At 19.4% G+C, this 16,397-nt stretch overlaps 1 protein-coding gene and 1 long non-coding RNA gene across 2 annotated transcripts; both read right to left on the reverse strand.

The window, feature by feature from the left end:
- Positions 1–1,471: 1,471 nt before the first annotated feature.
- On the reverse strand, positions 1,472–3,510 carry LOC135145212 (uncharacterized). Its single transcript, XR_010283370.1, has 3 exons — positions 3,422–3,510; positions 3,256–3,319; positions 1,472–1,550 (listed from the first exon to the last, which is right to left on the reverse strand). It is a non-coding gene; the product is annotated as an uncharacterized LOC135145212 (long non-coding RNA).
- Positions 3,511–9,794: 6,284 nt separating this feature from the next.
- On the reverse strand, positions 9,795–16,316 carry LOC135145219 (succinate--CoA ligase [GDP-forming] subunit beta, mitochondrial-like). The gene is made up of 12 exons (XM_064077336.1): positions 16,235–16,316; positions 15,569–15,668; positions 14,448–14,560; positions 12,981–13,060; positions 12,721–12,804; positions 12,286–12,345; positions 11,616–11,712; positions 11,458–11,552; positions 11,291–11,402; positions 11,089–11,180; positions 9,990–10,110; positions 9,795–9,931 (listed from the first exon to the last, which is right to left on the reverse strand). Exons 1-12 carry the CDS (start codon positions 16,314–16,316, stop codon positions 9,795–9,797), a joined length of 1,173 nt encoding a protein of 390 aa, XP_063933406.1.
- Positions 16,317–16,397: the final 81 nt, after the last annotated feature.

Consider the following 16,397-nt stretch of genomic DNA (forward strand, 5'->3'; position numbering starts at 1 on the left):
TAAAGTAAATTTGTATAATATTATTTACTTACTTTTAATATAAATTATTAACAACAATTTTTCTAAAATATAATTTTTTATTTCATTAAAAAATATTATAAATTATAAAAAGCTTCGTTAGGAAAAAAAATATATTTAAGAAAATACAAATATATATATTTGAGAAGTATATCATTTTTATTAAAAAAAGTTTGCTATAATTTATATTTCTCTTGATTAAAATATTTTGTATATTTAAAAAACATATATATATATATATATATATATATAATTAATATGCAAATACCAAAAAAATCTTCTTTTATTTAAAATATTTACGTTTATTATTAATAATTATTTTTTTTTATTTTTTTTTATAAACTTTTATTAATATTTAATAATTTAATAATAAATATAATTCTTTGTAAATTTAAAAATAAAAAAAAGTTTTATATAAAATAAATACGCAATACTTATTATTATTAATTCTATTATATAAAAATAATAACTTAAATATCTTTGAAATATAATAATACTATTAATATTAATTTTATAATATAAATATATTTAACATGAAAATTTTAATATATTATTATTGCTATTTATATCTATTATTTATCTTATTGGAGAAAAGTAATAACATTATAATATAAATATTTAATTTTCCTAATAAATTATTATAAACCCTATTCATTACTACTAATAATTATTAAAAATTTCATTATATAGGAATTTTAAACGAGAATTTAATATATATTACTATTAATATAAAAAAATATACTTATTATTATTTATTCTATTATATAAAAATAATTATAATAGTCATAACAATTTTTATAATTATGATTATTAGTATTATTTATTATTAATTCTATTGGATAAAAATTTAAAAAATATGTTTATAACTACAATATTTGTGATTAATCTTTAAATAAAAATATATGAACTTAAAATTTTTATTATTTTTTATGAGAATTAAATTTTTCTTAAAAAAAATTTATTATGAAGGGAACTTCTCCATCTCCAACGGAAAGAACGGGTGTCCCTATAGGACACTCTATATCTATAGCGTGCCACGTGCCTTATAAAAATAATAATAATAGCAATAAAAATAAGCAAACTGTATTTAATAATCAACATAATACAAACATTATTAAACTATTAATATTAATATATTTTTTAAAAACATTAACTTTAATACTAACAATGACTAGAAAAATAGTAATAAATAATTACGATAACAATAATTATATATAGTAATATATATATAATAATAGCATAAATAATAACCAGGAAAAAAGTGAGTTAAGCGTCCGCCGTGTCCCTGCGAGCATAAAAACTTATTTTTTTCATGTAATAATGGAAAGGGAAACACGTAAACATAATCCGTAAGAGGGTTGAAGTTATAAGGCTTTATAATAATAATAATATAAAATTTATATAAATAATAATTATAATCAAAATAATAATAATAAACCTCGAAAGGCAAATCCTTAATATCAGATGAAAGATCAACAAATGGGTAACTTATAACCTTATTAGCCCCATTATAGGTAGTTAGATCCAAATAACTGCAAAAAAAATATTATCAATAACTCTTCGTAAACGACTAAAAGCATAAACTATTATACTGTTATATATATATTTTAATATTATTATAACGTTGTTTAATGAATATATTATTAAATATAAAAAAATAATAATAAAGTATCGCTTAATAAAATCTCAAAAAAGTTATTTTTATTAGTATCGTAAAAGGTTAAAAAAAGACATTTAAAGCTTAGAAAAAAAATTACACTAAAAATAATAATCAGAAAAATAATCGCTTAATAAATCTGACAATAGCCGAGGGCTAGAATGTGCACGTGGTGAGGGCAAAAACTACACTACTTCTAATTTATTTTCTGATCTATTATTAAATTTTTTATATTAAAATTATAATTATTATTTATTTTTTTATTAATAGCTGAACGAGTATATTTTATTACCATAAAAGATTTTCTTAATATTTATTATAAGAAAAGAAATAAAAATATAATATAAGGTTGCGGTGGCGCTTTCAATTACGCGTTTCAACAGAGTTTATATTATAAAGTGTATATGTAAAGAAATTTATGTCTATAAGAAAAGTACACGAAAGAAAAGTAAATACTGCTCTAGATAAATATAATCATTATACATTAAATTTCATTAGTTATACTTTTTTTTTAAAAAATATTATTTTATTTATTAAAAAAGTAATTAAAAAGACGTACTTTATAAAAAATATTTTTATAAATGCTTAAAGTTTTATATAAAAAAGTAAACGTTTGTACAGTCGAATAATCTTTTATTAAAAAAAAAAGATGAATCTTTTATTTGATTCTTATAAGTCAGAAATAAAAATTCAAAAATTTAGTGGCTGAAAATTTTTAAAATCACTAATGTTTTTTCGGCTAAGTATTAGGTGGCCTAGCAGTTATTGGTCAGCTATCACTAAAAAACGTGGTTAAGTTCAGTAAAAAGTATGAAATTATTTGTCCAGAAAAAAAAATTTAAATGCAACTTTAATTTTATTGGATTATTATTACAATAAATAAAATGAATAAGTTTTATTTTCTAGTTTATAATAAATTTTGTCGAGTTAAAATGCTCTAGTAAATATTTATATTTTATTCGATGATGAAAATGTTAACGGTCTTGGTTAACGTCAGCTAAATGGCTAATAATAAAATAAATATGGCCTGCTGGCTACGAAAATAGTTTGAATACTACATTACTTTCTATTGACTCTAAGAGACACGAATGACCAAACGTACAATGCAAACTTTAAATAATGTAAAATTTTGATGAATTATATATAAACTTTTCAAATGAAATTATTCAATCATTATCAGATAGAATTTAGCTTTCGAAAAATGATTGGTCAAATATTATTCTAAATTTCCCTATTGGCTATTAAAATTATACAGTAAAAGTTATTAAGCTCCGCAATTCTACGCTTTTTTTTAATAATAAAGTTGATGTTTTGTGAACTTTTACTTAAAAAATGATTGGTTAATTAATGATTTAAACATTCTTCTTTGGCCACTTAAGACTTCGTAAACACTATTTTTAGAATAATAACTATAACATTTTTTAATGAGTAAATGTCTTTAATAAATATATAAAATTATTACTTTGCTCTTATAGGTGAAGGAAAAGGATCACGTGCTTACTAGCATAAACTTTTTAATAAAGTTATAATAAATATTAATGCTAATAAATGTAGCTTTACTATTGTTATTATTATTTTACCAAACATCCATTATATATTGTGGTTTTAACAGAAGTATAAAAGTTACACATTCGCCTTCATTGCCTACAAATAATAATAATAATAGTTATAGTAATAATAATCATAATCATAATAATAGTAATAGTTATAAAGATCATAAGCATAATAATCATAATAATAAGAAACCTTCATTATCTCTATACTTTCCCGTTTGCAATACATTTCCTTTAATATCTCTGGCCACGTGGCTTGTCGATACAAAGTACGAGCGTACGGCATCAGAGCTGGAATAGTTTATTATTATTATTTTTTATTAATAGCATTATTATTAGTAATTTTATAATTTTTAATATCTATGTATTATTAAAAAAAATTTACTTAAATAATTTAATGCGTTAATAATTACTTTTAATATTAGTATTGATATTTATTATTAATTTATAATTAATATTAGTACTGGTTATTATTATTAGTATAATTATTACTATTCGTAATAAAATTAATATTAACAGCTATAAATTATAATTTTAATAAAATTTTTACTACTAAATATAATTATTACGTTAAGAATTAACTTTTTAATAGTAATAATAATAAGTTTTGTTATTAATTTATTTACTTATTAATAATAGTCAACAGACAAAATTTTTTATTTCCAAATGTATCCAAAGAAATATCGGGAAAATCTTTAATGGCTAAAAGTAAGAATTAAAAAAATTTTTTTTTAATATAAACACTAAAATTAATATAAGATTATTATAATAAAATTATAAATACATATAAATTTGATAAGTTTAAAATATTTCATTATACAAATTTTTACTTAATAAAAATATAAAAAAAAAAATTTTAAACTAAATAATTTTTTTATTATTATAATTAAAAGTAAAAAATTTATTGCAAATAATAATAATAAATTAAAAAATTTTACGTTCAATAAATTATATGTATATAAATAGCGATAATAATATATAATTGATATCAAAAAAAGTTTTATTAAAAAATTTTATATAAAATAAAAAAAATTATTATAATAATAAAAGTATGACAAATAATAAGAAAATAAAATTACTTTTTAATTAATAGTTTATAATAAATATAAAAATTTATAAAATATATAAAAAAAAAATTTGAACCTTCGACATTTTTAAAATTTTTATATACAAATAAAATGAAAAGTATAATTTACACAAAAATATTAATATTTAAAAATTTTAAAGAATAATTAAAAAAAATTTATATTTATAATTAAATTAAAAAGAATAAACCTATAAATTTTTTATAATAGAAAAAAAAAGTAAAAATCAAAATTTAAAATTTCGTATAATATAATAAATAAACTAAAAAAGTAGTAAAAAGTTAAGATAATATTACCAATAAATTATATCTTTTAAAAAAAAATTTTATCTTTAATAAAAATAAAAAAGTAAAAATTTCTAATAAACTAAAACATTTTAAATTTTTGAAAAATGGAATATAAAAGTAGTAATAAATAATTTAGCTTTAACAAAAAATTGAAATCAGAGTAAAAGTAATAAAAGTTCGATTTATACTATAAAATAAAATATTCTAAAAAATTTATATAAAAATTATTAAGAAAATATAAAATAAGAAATTTTTAACCTTTGAAAATTTTTATTTAAATATAATAAAGAATAATAGAATTATAAATTCCAATAAAAATGTAAACTAAAAATTTTTAATATTAAATGTAAATTAAAAAAGTCAAATTAATACTGAAAGATTAAATAATATTCAAAATTTTCATATAATAAATTTTATACAACAATTAATAAAAAATAAAAAAGTATAAATCCAACTTAAAATAAAATTATTAAAAATTTTATATAATATGAAAACTTTAAATAAAAGAAATGAAAATATTATAATAAAAAATTTTACTTATCAGAAAAAATTTTTAATATAAAATATAAAAGTAAAATTTATACAAAAAAATAACAAATAAATAATTTTTATTAACACATAAAAATATTAACTTATATGAATTAAAGTATAAATATACTGAAAAAAATAATTAATATTCAAAAATTTTTAATAATTAATTTGATATAATAAATATTTTTTTTAAGAGTTTGTTTAAAACTTCTAATCTTCTCGCGTAGTGTTTAACTACAGCGCCTATAAAAGGTAGCGAAGAATAACAAGAATATCGATATACAGCTTCATTGCGTTGCTCACCCGAGATACAAAAAAAACACGCACTGAATTGGCTATTAATTACGAAAAAAATGCACCCTCGACCAAGCTTCACGCACACGAAAAAAGACTTTTTCCATTTTCTTCCCCGCTATTTACACCCTTAAATTAAGGCACTTGCTAGTATTAATCACGAACATTCGGGAACATTCTACTAACATACATAAAAAAAAGTATAATTTAAACTAAAAAATTTAATGTTTTAAAAATTTTATTAAAATTACTAATAAAAAATAAAAATTATAAACTTAAAATTAGCTTTCATATGAATACCAAATTCAAATAAAAATAAGAAAAGTATAATTTATACTGTAAATTTAGTTGATATTTTGAAAAATTTTACATAATAAATTTTATATTAATAAGAATTCATAAAACATAAATACTACAAGTTTAAAAAAAAAAATTAAACTTCTATAAAAAAATTTTTTAAAATAAAAATAAAAAAAGTATAATTACCTAAGAGAATTATTAATAACGTAAAGTTTTATAGAACAAAACTAATAATAAAAAATTTCTAACTTTAATAAACTTTTTATTAATAAAATAAAAAAAGTATAATTCATGCTTAAATATTTTATATATAAAATTAAAAAAATTTAAAAAGTCAAAAAAATAATACTAAATTTCATCTATAAATTTTTTAATATTTTTATAAAAAATATAAAGTATTTATTATATTTAAAATTTTTTTATAGCTATAAATAACAAATTTTCTACAAATAACAAATTTTATAAAAATATTAAAAGGAATAGATTTAAAAAAAATAAAGTATAATCTATTCTTAAAAATTATATATAATTAAAAAAAATTATGAAAACTATGAAAATATTATTAATAAATTTTATATAAAATATTTAATATAAAAATTAATATATAATAAAAAATTTTAAATTGCAGAAAATAAATTTCATAAAAATTTAAAATTTTAATAAAAACCAAAAAAAGTAAATTTCATACAAAAAAATAAAAAATTATAATAAATTCACAATTTAAAAAAATAAAATTTTCATAAATAATAGTTTACACCCAAAAAAATTATAAAATAATCAGAAAAATGTGTGAAAACTGTATTAGAAGTTTCTTTGCTTATTTTAAGTAAATAATAATGATTATATATATGAAAAAATTCATATAAATTTAAAAAATTTACAAGTTGAAATTATAAAAATAAATTCAAAAATTTTCAAGTAACTTTATAACTCAAATAAAAGATTACAAATTCCTAATAAAAATTATTTTATTTAAAGTTTTTCCATTAAAGTTAAAGTTTTTATGAAATTAAGTAAAAATAATATTAATTTAAATTAATTTACTAAAATGAAATAAATATTAAGGTTTAAACAAATTTAAAACAAATAAATTAAGCAAAATACAAAAAATTTTATAATAACATACAAAATAAAATTTTTATAGATTTTTTTTTGAAAAAAATATAATTACTTATGAAATAATTAACATAAACCAAATAATTTGATAGATCTTAAAAAGGATTAAATTTTTAAGGTAAATAATTTAAAAAAAAATTTTAAAATTATTATATTTTTGGTATTTAAATGTTGTAACATTTCAATATGGAATTTGAAAAATATTTTCAAACATCAATATTTTGTTAAAAAATTTAAAAAAATCTTTACAACAATCAAAATCTTCTGTATTAAAAGGAGAAGATTTAATGATCCAATCGGCCTCAAAATAAGCAACATGACATCCGGTCTAGCAGTAATAATAATATAATAACTAAAAATTTAAATAAAGGATTCAAAAAAATTAAAAAAAAATAACATAAAAAATGTAAGTAATTTTAAGTTATAACTAAAATATATAAACAATATAAATAAAATTAAATTTAAAATATATAGTCATAAAACATATTAAAACCAAAAAAAATATAAATTTATTTTATAAATAAATATTAAATATTTGATACTGCAGAATCCTGACAATAATTTTCCTTATCTATTGTACGTAATTTTTTTTCAAGTTCGTTAATCTCTTTTTTAATCATTTTATACCTTTTCTTATGATTTTCTGATAATATATAATTAAAAAAATATATTTATAAATTTTGTGGGTTTAAATAAAAAAGTTGCGCAAAACCGTTTATTAACTGGTTAGCAAACTGCCTTTTCCTTACTTTTAATCTTTTTAAACAATTCTCCAGATGAGTTTTACTTCGGTAAAATGATAAATTCATTATAAGAAGAGTACAACTCTTGCAAAAATGTTCAAAATCTGTTTTAAAACTTTATATAAGCGTTAAAAATAAAATTAATAAATGAAAAACTTCAGCTTCGTGGCCTTCGTTAAATATTAATCCGTCACGTGGATCCCCGGATTTTTACTCTTCACCTCGAGGGAGTCAACCAGTTTCGAGTATTTGAGCTTTTTGCTTACTAGTATGAAAAACAAGTAGAATGTAACAAGAAAAAATACTAAACAACATAGCATACGAGCACAAGAAACAAAAAACACAATAGAAAAACAAAAATGAACATGGACGCCAAAAACATATTGTATAATACATTAAGTATAAAGTACATAACCATAAGATACACACATACATATAAATACAAAAACACGAAAAAAAAACAAAACATAACCCTCTAAATTTTCACAGGAAATTGAGCCGTGATTAATTCAATCAGAAATCTAAGAAACAACCAATAAAATCACAAGAAAGGGAAATTGATTTTTCATCGCTATACAAAAATTTAATTTGGTCTACCTTTCTAATTAGACACAAATTAAGCAAGGTATAATTTTATCTGGTTAAATTAAATTTATTGTACATATATGGAAGCAAATTTCGACCTCGTAAAGGTGTAATTACAGACCGAAATCGTTCAAGCCCCTTCCTTGCTCTCTTTTTATTTCTTTGACTTATGTCTATATATATTTTATGCTTTACGTTATTCTACTTAATTATACACAACATTATAATACAAATATTTGATTAATCCTTGATTTAATATAATTTTTCATATATATATATATATTTATACAAATTTTGTTAGAATGGAAATATGTAAGGGACAAAAAAATAACAAAACCGTAATATTTTATTTAATTTTTTTTAAGTTCATATACTTATTAATTTATTTTAATATATATTAAGTTATATAAAATACATTATATTTATTTGTTTTTTATACATATATAGAAGTAAAAGTTAAGGTTAGCTGCGGTTAGAGTATAAAGTATATAAGTTTTATTACAGGCTAGTATTAACTCTAAAAATTTATTACTATTAATATTTAGTAAAATTTTTATTATATAAAAACATATAACTTTAAAAATTATAATAATATATTGATTATTACTACTACCTCAATTGTTTAAGTTACAATAATAGTAATAACTTTGGTTCATGTAATTTAAAGTTGTAATCTGAGGGCTCTATTAATAGTTGCCACAGAGGTCGATTTACCGCTATAGTAGCCCAAACGCATATATAAACTTGTGGAACTACAAAAGTTTACACTTCTTGCACAATGAAAGCTATAAAGTCGGGCTGTTCAACCTTACCTTCGCCACTTTGTAGGTTTGTGAGCACCACAGCTTAGAATTCTCTCGCTTGACATTTTTGTATAAAAAACTCATTACTCCACGGCTCGTATGCGGGTCTATATAGTGCTGCAGGCTCCAGAATTATCGGTCAAGAGGGTACTCAGTGTAAGAAGTGACTGGCGAAGACAGAAATTTGTGGCTAGGTAGAACGCTTAAAGGCTACGTGGGGGGCTGGGGCAAAGTTGTTTACGGAGAAAATTTCTTGATACTAAAGTAAAAGGACTTCATGACGTCAACTTGCTATTTTAAAGATAAAAGTTTTTAGTCTTTCGCTCGATTAAACGAAAAAGCTGCCGTATATCTGAAAATAAATCTGAAAAAAAAAGGTAATAATTTATAGCCAAGAAAAAGCCTTATATAATGTTTTCTTCGGTTTACAAAAAGTTTTGTGCAAAAAACTAAGAAAATTATTTATAATGGAATTTGAAATACGACCCAATAAATTTTTTTTTTGAAATTTTAATAGTTTTTGGTAGTAATACGGATAGCATAACGCAAAAGTGAAAAGCTACAGTAGTAAAAAGATTGTAAATTTTCTAATTTGGTCATGTTTCGCCTCACAACTAGTATAAATTTAATCAAAGAAACTTTTATTGAAGATTGAACAGAAGTTCCCACGTGAACTTCGAGGACCAACCAAGAAAGCAGGGCTATTATTTGGTAGACTGCTTTATAACTTAACACCAAAATCTATCTTTACAGTACAATTTAGCTAAACTTAAAGCGCCGATTTTTTTTTGGAAATATAACAACTTTATTTCTCACATTTTATTAAATAACACAAGAAGCGTTTCCACTGCAATAAGCATCTTTAATGGCACTAATGGAAGCTTCATCCATATTTTCAAACAGTTTCAAATTGAATCCTGATTGGCTGAGTAGCCTCTTTGCTTCCATTTCATTGGTGCCTCATAAAATTATAAAAGTAAAGTTTATTTTAAATAAAAACTTTTACAAACCACAAACCTTTTAAACGTAAAGTAATTGGTGGAATTACACTTTGAAAACGGCAAGCTCTCAATACGCCATTAGCCACTACAGAGCAATTTACGATGCCTCCAAAAATATTCAAGAAAATAGAACTAACCTATAAAATGAGTTTTACAATAAATAAGCAAAGAGAAAACTCCAATTATAAAAAAAATTCATCTAAAAGTTTTATAAATAAATTAAGCTACCAAAGATCCCCAAAAAATTCAAGTCAGTCTATTAAATAAAGCCTTCACAACGCAAAATATAAATATGATAGGCCAGTTGTATACAAAAAGTTGGAAGAATAAACATTTCAAAAGCGTCATATACTTTTCTTAATAACTTTTTTTTAAAACCTTTTAAAAGTTTTCGAGTATTCCTTTTAAATGGAAAAACAAAACTGTTTTAGATATTTTTGTTCCGTTAAAAAATTGTGACCAGCACGCGGTGTGCGGAGTAGAAGTGTTTTGAAAAGGTTTATATTAAATTTTCAATTTTTTATTAAAAGTTTTTGTTTTAATAATACAAAAAAATGTACCTACAAAAACTTTTTCATTAATACTTTTTATAGGAAAAAAATGTTTTCTTCGTAACTTGAAAAATATATAAAAATTGTCCAATAAAAATGCTTATATTATTTTGAACGTTGCAAAACTAATTGGTCATAATTATTTTTATTTTGGTAGTTTATAGTTAAAATAAAAAACATTCGTAAAAACCGCTTTATAATTTATTTTACTACAAGTATATTTCCTGGGCTCCATTTTTTAAAATTACACAATAACTAAACGCCGAATTAATACCTACTTAATCAATAAGAGGCGTTCATTTTTTTAATGTTTTGTCTTCATAACCAGTCGAATCAAAGCAAAAAAATAATAATTTAAATTTTATAAAAAAAATTATTGATTTATAGTACTTAATTTACAGAAGAAAATAAGAAGTTTGAAAAATAAAAAAAAAAGTCGTTAACATATTCGTAATAATTTTTTTTAAAGTAAAATAATTATTTTAAAGCCGATTAGTAGATTTATACCAAATCTGATTAGGCAGAAAAATAATGAAATAAATTCAAAGTGAAAAAGATATAAACATTTTTGTCTTTAATAAGAATTTTCAAAGCATTTCCAACATTTTCCTCGTTAACGCCTCCGCCAAGATCCAGAAAGTTCGCGGGTTCTCCTCCTGATATAGTAATAATAATAATAATAATAATAATAATAATAATAATAATAATAATAATAATAATAATAATAATAATAATAAATAATAATAATAATAATAATAATAATAACCATTCAGTTTTATAAGGTCCATAGTAGCCATGGCCAGGCCGGCGCCATTAACCATACAACCAATATTTCCTTTTAAGCTTACATAGTTCAGGCCGTACTTTTCGGCTTCATTCTTATAATAATAACAACAATAATGTTAATAATAATAATAGTAATAATAAATATACCTCGCGAGAATCTCCGGTGTCTCTCATCCCAAATATAAACTTTTGACGAAAGTACGCGTTATCGTCAAAAGTTATTTTAGCATCAAAACACACAACTATAATAATAATATTATTAATAAATAATAATAAAAAAAATAATTATATATAATAATAATAACTTTTTCCATAAGGCGTTAGACCAAAAGGGTTAACTTCTAGCTGAGTAGCGTCAGTTTCAAGGAATAGTTTATATAAAAAAAGCATTTGCTTTTGCGCCTTAAAAAAATTTTTAATATAACAATAATAATATTTTTTTAAATTTTATTTTTTATTAGGAAAAATAAAATATTAAGCAAAAAAAAAAGTGAATAATAATTATAATAAAAATAAAACTTATATATATTATGACAAGTAAACATTGTAGTTTTCTATGTAAATTAATAATAATATAAAAGCAAAAGTTAAAGTTTGGAGAACTATAAAAAGCTTTAATAAATTTAATAAAAATGTTTTGTATAAAAAATAATAACCAATAGAAAATAGTTATTTTTAGTTACAATGAAAAATAAAATACTATAAATAATTATAACATAATATAATGAATGAACTCTATTAAATTTTTTATTCAAAGTTAAGTACCAACAAATAAAAATGTATGCACGTGGATAAACACGTGGACTATATGGGTAATTTTATAATAAAAAAACGTATAAAAATTTTTTTAGCTTACGAATTATATTTATTTTACTAATTTAACATGTAATTTGCTGCAAATAGTAAGGAAGCATTTAATTATAGTAACCAATCAAAAAAAAATTCGGAAAATTTTATTATATGGAATTCCAAAACCTCTTCAACTTGTTCTCCTTGAAAATTTAATAAACGAGCAAGTCTTGAGGTTTGTTCTTGCTAGCAAGAAATATAATGAAAAAAAAAAGTTTTTGTACTAAATAAAGTTCATAATAATTATTATTATAAATAAGTAAAAGCATATTGTCCATGAAAAAATATCAATTAAGCTATTTACTATACTTTTTATTGGTGATAATTTACACAAAGAGCAGCAAATAATATAGTAATAATAAAAAATGTTAAATTCCTTATTATAAATTTCTTATATTGTATATTAATAATTTTATATTTACTTTTTATTATAAAACTTTTTATAATTAATTTGTTTACATAAATTTTAAATTTATTTTTTTCTAATCATAATTATTATTATTATTCTGTAAAAAACAGCTCTAAAAGATAACAGTTGCTACTAAAAAACAAAAAAAGTACTTTTGGTCCTGTTGCAAGATTAATTGGTTCCTTATAAATCTTTTCTGGGGCTCTCATGGCCACGTGCTCAATGTCCACGCCGCCCTAGAAAGTATCTTATTAATAATATTATTATTACTATTTCTATAGTTATCATTCATAAACTTTGTTTTACACAATAATAATAAGTAATTACGATATATATAACAAAATTTTTATGTATAATAATAATAAGAAAAATATTTAAATTTCAATAATAATTATACTAATTAAAAAAAGACCTCCGGAGAGGCGACCATTACTGGCCCGTTGTAATTGCGATCTAAAACGATCGCAAAATAATTTTCTTGCAAAATTTCTCCTAAAAAAAATAAAAAAAAATTATTATTTAATACGAAATTTACCGAAATTTAGTTGAAAAAGTTAAAGAGATTTTGAAAATATTTAGAAACAATTTTCTCCAAAGTAGTATAAAAATGTCCAGTAAAGTCAATTGTAATAACGACTAAATAAAAATTTACAAATTAGTTTTTTCATAAAAATAATAAAATTAATATTTATATATATAAAATAATAATATATAAACAATTATTACTAAAAATAAAATTCATAAATTAAATTTACTACTTTATTATCGTTTAATTCTTTAATATTACTTATAATATTATTTTTAGCGTGAATTGTTAATAAGAAAAAAATAAAATAAATAATAAAAATTTTAATTTTTTTTTTGTATAAAAAGTTGTTTTAAATTTAAAGCTTAACTTGCTTCAAAATATTAAATCAGGATTAATAATTATAACAAAAACTTTTTTGGTGCACAAAAATATAGCAAACCAAATTCCTTATAAAAAATAAAGTCACTTAAATTTTATAAAAAATAAACTTAACAAAAAATACAAAAAAAACAGTTTTTAAAAAATTAAAGGAAAACCAAATAATAATAATAATAAATTAATTTCCCTGATATTATAATCAATTTCAAATTAAGAAATTCTTAATAATAATAAAAAATAAAAAAATAGTAATAATAAAAAATAACATCTAAAAAGTTGAATATTAAAAAATTTCTCTCGTTTAAAATTATTTGAATAAAAAATTAGTAATAAAAAAATAAATCTTAAATTAAATTTGTCTACAAAAAAAAATAAAAAAAATATATAATAAATAAATATATAAAAATATTAAAGAAATTCTTCGTTAAAAATTACAAAGAATAAAAAAAGAAGGTAGTAATAAAACAATAATAATAGAAATTAAATCTTAATTTAGATTTCGTAAATATTTTAATAGTAAAAAAATGTAATGTCTACATAAAAAGAAAAAATAAATAATAATAAATGAATAAAATATCTTCAAACATTTGTATAATGAAAATTTTCTCGCCTTAAAAATTATTTATATATAAAAATGTTAGAAATAGAAAATATTAAAATTATAATTAAAATTTTACAATTTTTTAATAAAAAAATAAATAAATACTTTCAAAAAGTTGTAACAAAAAAATTTCTCGCGTTTGAAAGTTTTTAAAAATAGTAAGTAATAAAAAAATTAATCTTAAATGAATTTAAATAATAAAAATCAAAAAAAAAATTTTAACCAAATTTATAAAAGTTCATAAAAGTTATATAATAAAAATATTCCCCATTAAAAATTTATAAAAATATCAAAATTCAAAAATAATAAAAATAAGTCAATTTAATTTTATAATTATTTTTATAATTGAGATCAAATTTTTTAAGCGGCACCAAAAGATTGGGCGACCATCACTTTTTTTACTAAAATTCCTTCTATAGGAGTTTGCTTAGTAACAAGCCTGTGTCCCAGCATCTGTTCGCATAAAAATTTCACTTCTTCAATGCTGATTCACAAAAAAAAATAAAAATTTACTAATCAAGAAATTTAAAATAATTTGTTTAGACAAAATATAGAAATTTCAAAAGAGTAACAAGTAAATTCTAATAAAGACAATAATAATAAAATAAATTGTTCGCTTAAAAGTTTTATGCTAACCAAAAATACGGGGAAAAAAAAAGTAAATTGTAATAATAATAATTCCGTAATAATAATAATTCAATAAATTGTTCAAGGGGTGTAATATAAGCTGTTTAACAAAAAATAAATTTACTTACTAATTAATATAAGTTTAAATCAAATTTAAATATATTAAAAAAATGAAATAAAAATATAACAAGCAAACTGTAATAGTAACAATAAAATAAATTGTTCACTAAGAATTTTGAATCTTCCAATCTGAGTAACAAAAAATTAAAAATTTACTAATTATTTAGTTTAAATAAGATGAAAATAAGAAAGAAAAACACGTAAATTATAAAGATTAAAGAATTTTTAATTAAATATAAAATTATATCAAAAAAGAAAAATATTAAGAAAAAAAGTAAATTCAATTTAAAATATACTAATTTAATTTGAATAAAAGAAAATAAGGAAGTAAAACAAGTAAAGTAAAAACTATAATAAATGCAAATAAAGTAAAAAAAAGAAAAAAAAATATAAGCATACTGTATTAACATGTTGTTCGCATAGAAATATTAAATCTTTAACGCTGATTATTCAAAAAAAATTAAAATCAATTATTTAAAAATTAAATTAAAAAAGAAAATATTGACTTTATATTGTAATATTACTTTTGAAATAATTTTTTTTGCAACAAAATTTGTAATGCTTAACAAAAAAAAAAGATTAAAATTTAATTAAAATTATTTTTATTTAGGTAAAAATATGAAAAAAAAGTAACTTAATTCCTTTAAATAAAATTTTTAGCTTATTGAAAATTTAATAAAACAAATTAATTTTTTTTTAAATATAAAATTTGTGTAGAAAAATAAAAATCTACAAATAGACGAACTCTTTTGTAACGTGAACACCGCCTTTTAAACCGCTACTAAAAGTTCCTTTACCACGACCGCCAGCATGAAGCTGTGCTTTGACTACAAATTCCGTAGCATCTTTAAAAAAATATTAAAAAAGATTAAAAAATATAATCTTTAAAAAAAATAATAAAGTAGTAATAAGAAAAAAAAAATTGTAAACATTTTATTCAAGAAGTTTTTAAATTTTTAGTGAATATATTTGACTTTTCTTATGATTATTTAATATATATTTATAATAATTTATGACGTTTATAAATAATTTTATTAAACCTTTAAAAAATTACTTAAAAAAAGGTGAAAAAGATTAAAAAAGCATTAACACACTTTTCAAATTATTGAAAAAATTACAAAAAGGTTAAAAATGTGCATAAGCGCTAATATTAATAATAAAATATTTAAAATATATATATATAAAGCATAAACACTTTAATACTTTTTAAAATTAAAATATAAAAAGAAGCATTAAAAAGTGCATAAATAATTTAAGTATTAAAGAAGAGAATAAAAAAAATTCATAAACACTATCGAAAAAAATAAAAAAAAGTATAAACAATAAATTTAGAAAAATATTAAAAAAAAACACTTTAAAGGTTAAATATTTTGTTTAAAATTAAGAAAATTAGTTTTAGCTAAAAACATACTCAAACTTTTTGCAGCTTCAATAGCTTCTTCAGGATTACTAATTACAACAAATTTTTGAACGTTAACTCCATAACGAGACATTAAATCTTTGCTTTGATATTCATGAAGATTTAAACATCTTTTTGCTATTAAATTCTAAAATAATTAATTACAATTTTATTA

The sequence above is a fragment of the Zophobas morio genome, unplaced genomic scaffold, assembly GCF_036711695.1.
Source record: "Zophobas morio isolate AGI-343-1 ecotype UQ-CSIRO unplaced genomic scaffold, CSIRO_AGI_Zmor_V1 ptg000133l, whole genome shotgun sequence".
In the NCBI taxonomy this organism is placed as follows: domain Eukaryota; kingdom Metazoa; phylum Arthropoda; class Insecta; order Coleoptera; family Tenebrionidae; genus Zophobas; species Zophobas morio.